The sequence below is a fragment of the Solanum pennellii genome, chromosome 5 (assembly GCF_001406875.1).
Source record: "Solanum pennellii chromosome 5, SPENNV200".
NCBI lineage: Eukaryota > Viridiplantae > Streptophyta > Magnoliopsida > Solanales > Solanaceae > Solanum > Solanum pennellii.
The window spans coordinates 75,960,463-75,973,563 of NC_028641.1; the positions used below are offsets into that span (position 1 = coordinate 75,960,463).

The 13,101-nt window shown below is 32.0% G+C and overlaps 1 protein-coding gene and 1 pseudogene across 1 annotated transcript; one reads left to right on the plus strand and one right to left on the minus strand.

Annotated features, from left to right (window-relative positions):
* The first annotated feature begins 1,741 nt into the window (after positions 1-1,741).
* Positions 1,742-3,397, plus strand: LOC107019778 (annotated as a pseudogene).
* A 370-nt stretch (positions 3,398-3,767) lies between these two features.
* LOC107020256 (putative late blight resistance protein homolog R1A-3) lies at positions 3,768-7,617 on the minus strand. The gene is given in 2 exon segments (XM_027917101.1): positions 3,768-7,163; positions 7,166-7,617. Coding segments are annotated over 2 exon segments (3,540 nt in total). The 5' UTR covers positions 7,479-7,617; the 3' UTR covers positions 3,768-3,936.
* Between the last annotated feature and the right edge of the window lie 5,484 nt (positions 7,618-13,101).

Consider the following 13,101-nt stretch of genomic DNA (forward strand, 5'->3'; position numbering starts at 1 on the left):
AATGAAAAGTCATTTCTCCCATATCGGCAAAAGAAAGGGAAATTGTTGTCCTTATATAAGGAAACACTTCCATTACTTCTTAAAGAGCTAAGAAGAAGATGCCCCCTCGCGCCGTCGTCGTCGCTCGCTCGACTTCGGATTGATAAATTTTTTGGACAAAATTTATTTAATTAGTTTTTGTTAAATCAAATAAATCCTGTTAATATTATCTCTTATAAATTTGCGGGTAACGATAACATTCCGAAAAGTTGTTACTCTTTCCGAAAAGTCGTTACTTTCCAAAAAGTCGTTATTTTCCTAACAGACACAATTTTCCAAAAAGTTGTTATTTTTTTATTTTTTTTTCAAAAGACACAACTTTCTGGTTAATACGTGTCTGAACAGATTTTACTGAACAGACACGTTCTTTGCTTAAAATGGCTATAAAAGAAAGTCAATTTTCGATTTTTCAAACACTGAAAATTTTCCTTCTCTGCATTTATTTTTCTCTCAAATAAAATCAAAGTGTCGATCGACTGAGTCTTTGTGACTTGTTGCTTTTCTGAAGTTCGCTGAAGTTAAAGAAATTTGAGGTACCGCTATTTCTTTAACAGGTTTAATCCATTTTATCTTGGGAGAAATTAATCCATAACCTTGGGTACGGTGAGGGGATTAAATTTCTTAAGGACACACAGTAGTTTCTGTGGACTCGGATTAGTTCTTGTATTTTATGTACTTTTTGCTTCATCTTATTTCTGTTTCTATTTATTAACCTTATAAATACAGGTGTTAATTAGTTCAAAAAAGCTTGTCGATCTAGAAACTTGTCAGTTTGCTTCTTAGCGCATCATGGGCATTACAGTGTCATTAATAATCAAATGAGAAATTAAAAATTATTTTTTTTTTCAAATATAAAATATACATAATTTTTTAAAGCTATTAAAAAGAGTGAGAAATACAAAGTGAAATAAAAAATATTTAAATGTCCCTCTCTTTACCGTCAAGTAGTTGAACGCCCCCTCGAGAACGCCATCACCTACATCTCCATGAGTTTAAGAATATAGCTTTTTATTGAATTGAATATTGAATTAATAATTAAAAATATATAGATAGAATATTTTTAGTCTAGACATATTTGCCAAAACCCAATATATAAACTAGCATTTGGATGTTAATGGTATTAATGCATTATCAGGTAAACATCTCATTATTTTTTTAAATATTTTTTTTGTTATTTTCGAGACACATCAAAATTAGAAATAAGTCATAATCACTTAGCTTATCGAAGATATGATCCAAGAACCAAGATAGGAGGATATGAAATTCGTGAATTAGTGTAAAAAGGTTAGTCTTGTTGTCTAGTTTTCCTTATCAGTGGTATTAGTATTTTTCCGCCTACTTTCTTATACTTCTTATTATGTTTTCTTTATTTCAATTATCTTACTATTTTGCTACTGGTATGTTTTCCATTCTTATTTTGTTATGCTTTACTTCAGTTAAGGGTGTATCAGAAACAACCTCTCTCTCAACCCTCATAATGCAGGATAATGTTGCATATAAACCAAACACCCTCTCCAGACCCTACTTGTAGGATTTCACTGAATATGTTATTGTATAATTTAATTGAAGTTATATGCACCGATAGAGTCAATTTTTTTTTATGTTATTTTATTATTTTTTCTATCGTCTTACCTATAAGTATATCACAAAGATGAATTAAATTATCTGTATTGACCTTATAAGTGACCTGCCTGTATAAATATTCACTAAAACTCTTTTTTGTTTCTTCTTTCATATAGGTATTGGAATAATATCAATACCCTATGCACTTTCCCAAGGAGGATGGTTATGTTTGATGCTACTTCTTTTAGTAGCAATTATATGTTGTTACACAGGAATACTTTTGCAAAAATGCATGAGTGTTTCACCATCAATTAAGACATATCCTGATATTGGTGAATTTGCTTTTGGTAACAAAGGAAGAATATTGATATCCATTTTCTTATATCTTGAACTATACTTTGTTGCAATTGAATTCCTCATATTAGAAGGTGACAATTTGCAAAAATTATTCCCAAATGCAAAAATTCATTTTGGTTGTGTTAAAATTGTTGGAAGGGAAGTATTTGTTTTATTAGTTGCTATTATCATATTGCCAACAACATGGTTGAAAAGTTTAGGTTTATTGGCTTATGTTTCTATTGGTGGAGTTTTGGCTTCAATTGTTTTGGTTTTTTCAATATTTTGGGTTGGTGCAATTGATGGTATTGGATTTGAAGAAAAAGGTGTGATTTGGAGATGGGATGGATTGATAAGTGCAATAAGTATGTATACATTTTGTTATTGTGGTCATGCTGTGTTCCCAACAATATGCAATTCCATGAAGGATAGAAGTCAATTTCCCAAGGTAAATATATGTATTACTTCGGTTTCAGTTTACGTGGTACTAGTTGATTTGATATAAATCTTAAAAAAGGAATTTTTTGAAAGTTGTGGTTGTATATCGTTTCATTAAAGGTGTAAAATATTGCTGTTCTGTTATAGAAAGATCGATGAAATCTCTTTTGAGAAAAAAATTATATAAAAATAAGTCATAAATTGAGACGGAGGAAGTATAACTCCCACACCACATAGAAAATATTTCAACACTTGAAAGTTGAAGAGAAGTACTCCAAACCATAAAAATAGACAGAACAATACAATAAAATATTTTTGTTCAGTATTTGTTTGAATATAAAGTTGACAAATGACATAAATAATATGTCTAATTATAAAAAAAAATGACATTTCATATTTACTCATAATAAATTATAAATACCTTTTCTACAGCCTACATGTAATATTATACACATTTTATTTGATCATCGTGCGTATATATAACTTAAATCTTTTTTTTTTGGGTCAAAACAGGTTTTATTTGTGTGCTTTATAGTAAGCACCATAACCTATGGATCAATGGCAACTATAGGGTACTTAATGTATGGACAGAATTTAATGTCACAAATAACATTAAATCTCCCAACGGGGAAAATTAGTTCAAAAATCGCGATATATACGACACTCGTTAATCCAATAACAAAGTATGCTCTTGTCGTCTCTCCAATTGCAACGGCTATTGAAGATAAATTACCTTTACGAAAGAGTAAATTTATCGTAAGCTACTTCATCAGAACACTTTTAGTCATCAGCACGGTCACTGTTGCGTTAACCGTTCCATTCTTTGGATATGTCATGGCATTTACGGGTGCTCTTTTGGGCGTAACCGTGTCGATATTAATACCATGCCTATGCTACCTCAAGGTCAAGAAACCTTCCTATTTGGAAATTATGTTTATTGTTATGATTTTGATTTTTGGTTCTTCAGTTACCCTATCTAGAACTTACACTTCTTTGAAAAAATATTATTAGTCATGTATAGGGGTGACGAATATTAGTCCTGAATCATTAAATAATTATAAGTTTGTCATTGTAACTTTGTGATACTAATTGAAATTCATGTATAGTTTATGTTCCCTTTTCATTCATTTACAAGTTAAAACACCCTATTCTATTTAGTTTTACAAACAACTAAGCACATCTCGTCATGATCACTATGTCTCGTGAACACCTGACACGAACATGACACATATAGTACGTGTGAAAGGTGTCTAGATGATCAAAATTTGTAAGTTGGAGTGTTCAATTGACACAATGGAGACGATCAAGCAATTTCAAAGTCAGGTTTGTTTCGTGTTTTATGGTAACTAGCAATCTAATAATACATACAATATCTCATCCATTATAATAAAGAACACACACAATATCTCATCCGTTATAACGAAAAATAAGCACGCATATGTTTGGAAGAAAACATACATACATACATACATATATCATCTGATCACTGCAAAAAAATATATATTGTGTAATATTGGAAAAAACATAACATTTCTAAAGTTTGTATTCATACTCACATTATTAAGGCCCCGGATCCTTGAATTCTACGTGAAGCTTGTCTTCTCCGGTCATTTCTTCAACATATTCCTTAATTTTGAACAACGACTCTTTAAGCTGGGGGCTGTACTGTACATTGATAAACTTTAATGACGCAATATCTCCAAAACTGTCTGGGATCTCCATAAGCTTATCACATGAATCTATAAGTAGTTTCTCGAGCACGGGAAAGGATTTCTCTGCATCAACCTTCCATTCTGAAAAATTCAATGCTTCCAATTCTAAATATTTGAGATCTTGGAAAATGACATGATCATCCATGTTCCATTTAGAAAATATCAGACGAGACAATTTTAGAGATTTGAGATTCTGGAAAACGACATGATCTTCCATGTTCCATTCTTTGTCCTCCTCGATGATTGTGTATTTTAGAGTTAGTTCTTCAAGGTTGGGTAGTCTAGCAATACTTGAAAGTATATCGGATGTCACAGTGAACCATTCCAACTTCAGCTTCTTCAAGCTCAAAGGGAAGTCATGTGTATATTCAGGTAATGAATTCTGAGGAAAAGCAGATAAATTGAGGACATCCAATCTTGGAAAACATATCTTCTCTGGTATTTGTTTTTTGATACGGACTTGAAGGTTTTTAAGATTAGGAAACCTTTTGAAAGTATCCTCCGTGTCTTCTGAACCAAGAAGGTAGAGATTATGTAATGTTGTCAAATTTTCTAACCTTAAATCCTCATCTAACTCAGTGATGACCGGATCAAACGCAGCACCCCAAATCATCTGCACAACTCGTAGCTTTGCGAGACTCCAAAAACAAGGCGATAGTATTATGCAAATGACGTTATACACCACCAGAGTTTCTAGATTGCAGAGGTTTGAAAATGACGGAGGGAGAAATTTTGTCTTCATCTCAATTTTTAAGTACTTCAAATGAACGAGCATACCGATTTCATTCAGCAAAGAATCTGGCAATGTTACGCTGCCCAAATCCAAACTTTTGAGAAGCCTCAAGTGTTTTAGGTGATTCTCGTAGGAAAAACAAAGACTGATCACGCCAAAGTCCTTCAGAGAGAGGAGGTGTTTAACAGAGGGAATCTTCTGTTCTGGATCAAACACCGGGCGATACTCATCCAAAGAATATACATCTTTATAATAAAAGATAATTCCACGTGGCATAAGATCCAAAGAAGACGGAGCTTTTGAACGTCCTATGAAGTGAAACAACTTTTCCTTTCTACATTTTATATCACAAAAGTCATGCACAAGATCATGAATTTTGAAAATAGAATCATCGAAAGGTATTACCAAACTACACGAAATTAACTCATCCACTACTTCTTCTGCACTTTTCATCTCAAGTCCTTGAAAAATCAACAAATCTTCCAACTCAGACATCTTTATATCTTCGTCCTTTGGATAAGTTGCAAGGCAAACCAAACACGGCTTTACGTCATCTGACAAATGCTCATAACTTAATTGTATGACGTTCACAACTTCCTTTTCATCCTTAAAAATAGAGGAACTCAAATCATTCAGAACTTCAGCCCACAAAGCCTCTTTCTTTTCCTTTTTTGAAATGACTCCACCGATTAGATCAACTACTAAAGGAAGACCACCACACTTTAGAGCTATCTTTTCTCCGACATCCTTTAATTCATCAGCGCAACCTTCTTCTCCGAATACCCTTTTCTTTAATAACTCCCAACTTTCTTCTGATCTTAGCAATCGAAGATAAAGAGGATCACTGTGGCATTTTCCATGCAAAGCAACTTCTTTTTTCCGACTTGTTAAAATCACTCTGCTTCCTTTATGAAATTCAGGAAAAGGTCTCATTAGCTCATCCAATGTCTCAGTATCCCACATGTCATCCAAGACAATAAGGTACCGCTTTCCACAGAGCTGTTTCCGCAGCTTATCAGCAACGCCATCATCTATGTCCTTCTCACTGAATCTTTCTTTCAAACCAATAACTTGATTGAAAATTTTCTGCAACAACTTCTTCTCATTACGTTCCTGGTCGACTGTGCACCAAGCACAAGCGTCGAAATGATCAACAATGGACTTATGATTATACACTCTGTAAGCCAAAGTAGTTTTTCCAAGCCCAGGCATGCCGACTATGGAAATGACATCTATGTCAGCTGGTCCGCTGGTGAGCTTCCTAATTATCCACTCTGTCTCCTCCTCAAAACCTACAATTATTTTACCAACTGTACTCGATGAGTTTCTTTCAACCAGCTTGTTGGGAGCGTTTGCAACAATAATACCGCTGCTCTTGGAGATCTTTTCTTGTACCTCTTTTTGGACAAGCTTGATCTTTTCTACGGTATCAGGAAGTATGAAGATAAGCTGCAATAGACCCTGATCTCGGGCAAGAATTGAGTTAATGGCATGTTGCGCCTCATGTGCCAAATCTAGAACACGAGTCCAAAGATCTTTATGCAACTCTTTCTCAGCATAACCGAACGACGATCTTATGATTTCCAGGTCTTGTTTCACCTGCTTAATTTCTTCTTTTATCAAAGAAACTGAATAGGCATTGGAATAGGCCAAGTCTTTTAAGTTTGCGAGCAGAAGAGTCATGAAGAGCGGTCCATCACTCATGGGGAAGCGGAGCTGAGACGAGTCTGCACGGGCTTTTAAGAAATCATTCTTGAGATCAACCTTCAGGAGTTCAATGTTTTCCAGCAAGTTTAGATTTGAACCACTTGCTTCAGTCATGTTCTCTTCTAAGTTACAAAAAAAAACAAAGACCTCCTTGGTAAGTTGTATAACACGTGCCAAGAGAACAAACAATTTGTCATGACGAATAACGGCCTTGAGCCCATCAGTAAGAATAATCAATAGGAACTCTATCATGACATGAATGTTAAATGTTGAAGCGCTAGGAGTAACAGCATTAATAACCATGTGCTCTTGTAGATGAATCAGAGATTCTCTAAGAATGTCCGGAGAGGCTTCTAGGAGCTGCTTGATGAAAAATCCAACTTCTTCCGACTTTGAACCTTTCAAATTTGTACAACATAGGTGCATAACCTCCAGTGAAACCGGAATCATCTTCAATAGTAGATCGACTAGCATGGAATTGACTTGAGAGACTACATGTTCATTGTCATCTTCTTCATCTGTTTTATCAAGTTGAGAAGACAAAAGGACAAAACAGAAGTGTCCTACTCTCTCCGCCATAAGTTGAAACTGCCGTAAGACATATTCGATTGTCTCATACTCAACACAACCATTTACTTCAGCGCATGGAAATCTCTTAAATTGCCAAATAGATTCTGAAGAAGCTCATATTGAGTCATTGACGGGGAAATCAACTCAACACGAACCTTGGGTAGGTTATGGAGATTCACGAGGAGCACGTCCAAAAGTTCAACCAACTGATCCTCATTCATGGCAGCAGAATGATGATGATGTGAGATTTTAGAAGTTGTGATATCTTCAAGGAGGCGAGGAACGACATGATCTGTTAATTTAACCATCATGTCATCTCCACTACTCTGATGAAAAAGTGATTGAACCAGATCATGAACCTCGTATGATATACAAGACATTTCAGCATCGGAAATGTAATAACATAGCTGTAAACATGCCAACAAAAATTTCAGCTCTTCAACTTGATCTTGTTCATTCTTTAACCTCTCTACGAAATCCTTAAGATCGACAATGTCCTTGCGAAGTAGAGCAGATGATACCTGCTAAAAGACCAAATGATGATCTATTTATTCAGCAATATAATATAATATAATTCTTATCAACAACAACAAAAAGTCTACAATGAACTTAGGCTATTCATCAACACACAAATTTCATACTCATTCAGAAAGTGCCACAACAGATGTATTATGAGCACTTCATTAATAAAATACTATCATGTTACTCTGGATGTATTAATCAAACAAGGGCGGAAATAAAAATAACGATAGCAGAATAGCAACATAAGCAAAACAAATAATCACAACAACATAACAAAGTAGGATCCGTAGAGGGTAGATCGTACACAAACGTTACTCCTACCCAGTGGCGGAGCCACCTTATAGTTAGCGAGTTCATTCGAAATCCCTTCGTCGGAAAATTATATTATTTATACAGGCTTAAAATAATTTTTTAGGTATATAAAGTAAATGTCAAACCCCCCTTCGTGTGTCTATTTTTTCAGATTTTGAACCTCCTTATTAAAAATTCTTCCTCCGCCACTGTTCCTACCTCAGAGCTAGATAGACTATTTCTGATACTCGGCTCAAGAAAAACAAATAAAAAGCATGCAATCCCAAAAAGGAAGCAACAGAAATACAAGAAACAACAGACGATAACAAAATTAGAAGATAGTAATCAAAGAGAAACTACAACAAATTAAAACAGAAAATAACATATACCAATGAGTTGCTTGCTAATTTCTCTGTTTCCATGTATGCAATTCTCAAAATTACTCTACTAACACCACAAATTTGTGAAGAAAGAAAGTATTAACACCCAAATATTCTTCAATAATCATATCTTAAAGTTGACAAAATGTTTTAAGTAATTAATTGGCTAAACACAAACTTGAAAGGTCACCTAATAGAAAGAAGATTTAAAAATTACTCTAATAATTCATTGACTTCTCCTTTTTAATACTATATTCCCTTGTATATTAGCTATCAGTTTTTATTTTTAAACATTATATCATCTTAATAATCAATTGTGAATGTCATATACACGTCTCTGGTATTATAATATTTAATTATATACTCCACTTGTTGAGATTCGTTTGATCAATTGTAAAAATTAACTGTCATAATCAATTGTGAAAAATATAATATTTTATACTACACTTGATTTGAGATCTGACCTAGTATTATTTTTTGTGGGGTTGCTATTAGTAATATTTATACTCCTCTTGTTTTGAGATTGATCTTGTAAATAAAACGACAGTGAAATAAATCACAAAAAATAGCAAGGTAAAATGACTATAAGGGTGATTGATGAGAACCCTGATGTGTCAGGTTCAAACAATTTGTACAACATATGTGCATAACATCCAGTGAAATCGGAATTATCTTCAAAAGTAGATCGACTAGCATGGAATTGACTTGAGACACTTCATCTGTTTTATCTTCTGTTTTGATGAAGTGTCTCAAGTCAATTCCATAAGACACTTCATCAAAACAGAAGATAATTTTATCAAAAGTACAAAACAGAAGTGTCCAACTCGCTCCGCCATAAGTTGAAACTGTGGTAAGATATATTTGATTGTCTCATACTCAAAGTAACATTTCTCAACTTAACGCCGTCAGTATACATCTGAATTTTTTTTAAAAAATAAAATATATGTTAGGTGGAATACGTTTATACTAGTCTTGTAAATTTTTTAAAAAATATACTATTTTGATAAATTACTTTAAATAATGGCTTAGTTTGGTTAAAAATGCTCAAAATCTGAATAATTAACACCAAAAATGTCTATAAAATATTAATTTGTAAAGAAGAAAGTATTAACACCCAAATATTCTTCAATAATCATACCTGAAAGTTGACAAAATCAGTTGAAATAATTACTTGGACAAAGCCCAAAGACAAACTTGAAAGGCCAAAGAAGATTTAAAAAATTACTCTAGTCTTTGTTAATTAATTGTCAAATCTTCAAGTCTTTGTAATCACTTGTGAAAAATATAATATTTTACACTCCACTTGTTTTGAGATTACCTATAACTTTTTTTTTTTTTGGTTTGTGAACTTTCCTATCTGATTCCAATTGGATGTTCATTTATAGTAGGAAAAGAAAATATTATTTTAAAAATAATTGTATAAGCTGTCTCAACTCATCTTCCTTATGTATCGCAGACATTTGATGCTTATTGCATGACACATAATTTTTAAAGGTGTTTAGATGATCATTTTGTAAGTTAATGTCATGTCAAAAGCCTATATTAAACACTTTACGTAATAGAGTATTAGTGTGTAAATGACTTTTCATGCCATAATAGGGGTATTTTGTGTCTTTTCCCCTTGATTAAACAATATAAGATGATAGTGTGTAACTTTTGACCATGAGGCTAAAAAAGAAAATGTAAAAATATGACTTTAGTCTAAAGTAGGTAGTCTTGTGAATTGTTTTTTTATATTGTCCAATTCTCAAGGTCTAATTATTTCTTCTTTCTAGTACCAATAATATTCCAATTCTTAATTCCATACCCTATAAAGTGAGATCTGAAGAGGGTAAAGTGTATGTCAACCTTACCCCTACCTCAAAAATAGAAGAGTGACTGTTGCAGGTACATTCTCGGCTCAAACAAAACAATTCAAAACATACCGACCCACGAAAAGGTTTTTAATGAAAATATAAGAAAAAGTAGACAAATTACAAAAATAACATATAGTAACAAAACAAAAACTACAATAGATAGTAAAAGAACAGAAACTACAACAAAAATAATGCACAAATAGTAACAAAACATAAACTATACAACAAAAACAATACAGATAGTAACAAAACAAAAACAATATATTAAATCGAGGTACAAGAAACAACATACCAATGAGTTGCTTGCTAATTTCTATGTTTCTTCTTTATTTTCCATGTATGCAATTCTTAAAATCTTGATAATTACTCTACTAATTAGTCTCTAATTAACACCAAAAATGTCAAGAAGAAAGTATTAATTGACTAAAGACAATCTTGAAAGGACACCTAATAGAAAGAAGATTTATTGAACACTTGTCAATTAAATATCTACACATCTCAATTCGTCTCTATTTTGTCAGTTTAATACTATAACTTACATCTTATGTATTGTGTTAGTATTTGATGTCTACGACCACCATACACAATAAGGATGAGTTCGAGATACTATTATCAATAGTATTTATCTTGATTATATATACAAAAATTATTTTTAGGGTAAATTTTTTAATTACTTAACGAGCATTAAAAATAATTTAGTAAAAAAATCATTTATTGTATTAGAAAATATTTTCACATTATATGGCCGGAACATCCAATTGGAATATTACTAATAGCAACAAAAAAAAATTTAGAATCAGATCTCAAAGCAAGTGTAGTATAGAATATTATATTTTCCACAATTGATTATAAAGATTTTAAATTGACAATTAATGTTAGAATTAATTAAACGAATATCAATACAGGTGGAGTATATAATGAATCATCATCATATATATATTTACAAATCTCATATTTAATAAGAAAAATGATTTCTAATGCAAATAGGAGAAATAAGTTTTACGAGTGACATTTTAAAATATTTCTTAGAGAAAAGGGTCTGATATACCCCTCAACTTTGTCATTTAGAGCTGATATACCCCTTGTTATGAAAGTGGCTCATATATACCCCTACTTGTAAACAAATGACTCACATATACCCTTTCCTCTAACGGAAATGAAAAAATAATAATTTTCAATCTAAATTTTTATTATTTTTTTTCCAAAAAAATATAATCTCATATGAGTAAATTTAATCCTCGTCATACATATTTTTTTTGACTTTTTTTTTTGTTTCAATGACTAATTTATAATTATTATTTTGATAATCAAATTTATTTATGTTTCACTAATATTCTTGTAAAACTTATTGTAGATGACCACATTTTTTTTCAAATACGAAATTAAATTACAATACACACAAAAAATAGTTTAATTTTTTTCTTTAAACTAAGGAATGAAAGAAAAAAATAAAAAAAAATATAAGAAACTCAAATAATTATAATAAAAGAAGTCAAAAAATAATTTATGTATGAAAAAAATTAAAATATACCTTGAACTTTTATAGAAGAATCATATATACCACTAAATAATTTTTTTAAAAAAATTATAAGTAATAAATATAAATTTAAAACTAATTATTTAAAATCCGTTAAATGAAGGGTATATGTGAGTTATTTTGTAACGACAGGGGTATATGTGAGCCGTTTGTATAACAGTAAGGGTATATATGAGCCACTTTTATAACGAGGGGTGTATCAGCTCCAAATGATAAAGTTAAGGGGTATATCAGACCCTTTTCCCTATTTCTTATTTTAAAACGGAGAAAGTAACACCTCTCTGCTTATAACACATATGAATCATAAAATTGCATGTTTTGACTTTTAAATTGGATGGTCTTTTCACTTTTTAACAATCAAATTTATACCTAATAAGATTTAAGTTTTTTAGCAGCTGAAATCATATCCCGACATAATTATAAAATATTATGATACAGAAATATAAATTTATCCACCTAAACAAAAAGAAAGGGTCAAAAATATCCTTAAATTATGTGAAATGAACAAAGATGCCCTTGCCGTTAATACTTTCGTCCAAAAATATCATTATTGTTATTTAATGGGTGCTATACTCCATTTTAACCGGGTCAAAATTATATACAACATTTTGGTGATTCCTAAAATAATTAAGAAAGCTAAGGAAGTCGACACCTAATTATTACGGTGAATTAGGACACCTAAAATGATTAAAAGTTATTGTTTAAAGTTAATTGCATTTTAAGGTCTACTAAACATAAGATTCTAGGTAAAGATTTAATTAATCTAAAGGGAATTAAGGGGTAAGACATCTTTTAAGATCCATTAAAATGGTTAAACGATCAAACATAAATAAACAATATAATAATAAATGGAAAACTATTGGGTTATGGGTCTTTTTCCCTTCCTATGTGGATAAATAAAAGCCCAATTTGGACCAATCCATTTTTGCCCATAGGCCCATTCTTATGAGGCAAATATAAGCCTTTTTAGGTCTTATTTTCATATACACAGAGAGTTTTTTCAGCAGCCAAAAAGAGAGAAAGAGAGCAGTTTTTCGCAGTCAAAATCCAGCCCTAACAACCAACTTCAAATTGCGATTCCCGCTTCTTTTCTTGTCCGATTGAGCTGATTTTTGGACAGCATATTATATTCATCTCAATCTTTGATTAGGAACTGACAGAGTTGGATTTGGTGGCCTGCAGCTTCAGTTTTGCTGTCGTGAACAGTAGCTGCGAAATTGGTGATTTTGCTCCTTTAATTCTCTAGATTTGGTGCAATCTTATTTTGTTGTTGCTCGTTGTTTGGCACTTGTTTTGTGGCCAATTTTGGAGAACAATATTGTAACTCTTGGTGATTATAGTGGAGCTTTTGGTCCCGTGGTTTTTTACTCTTCACATCGAAGGGTTTTCCACGTAAATCTTGGTGTCTTGTGTGATT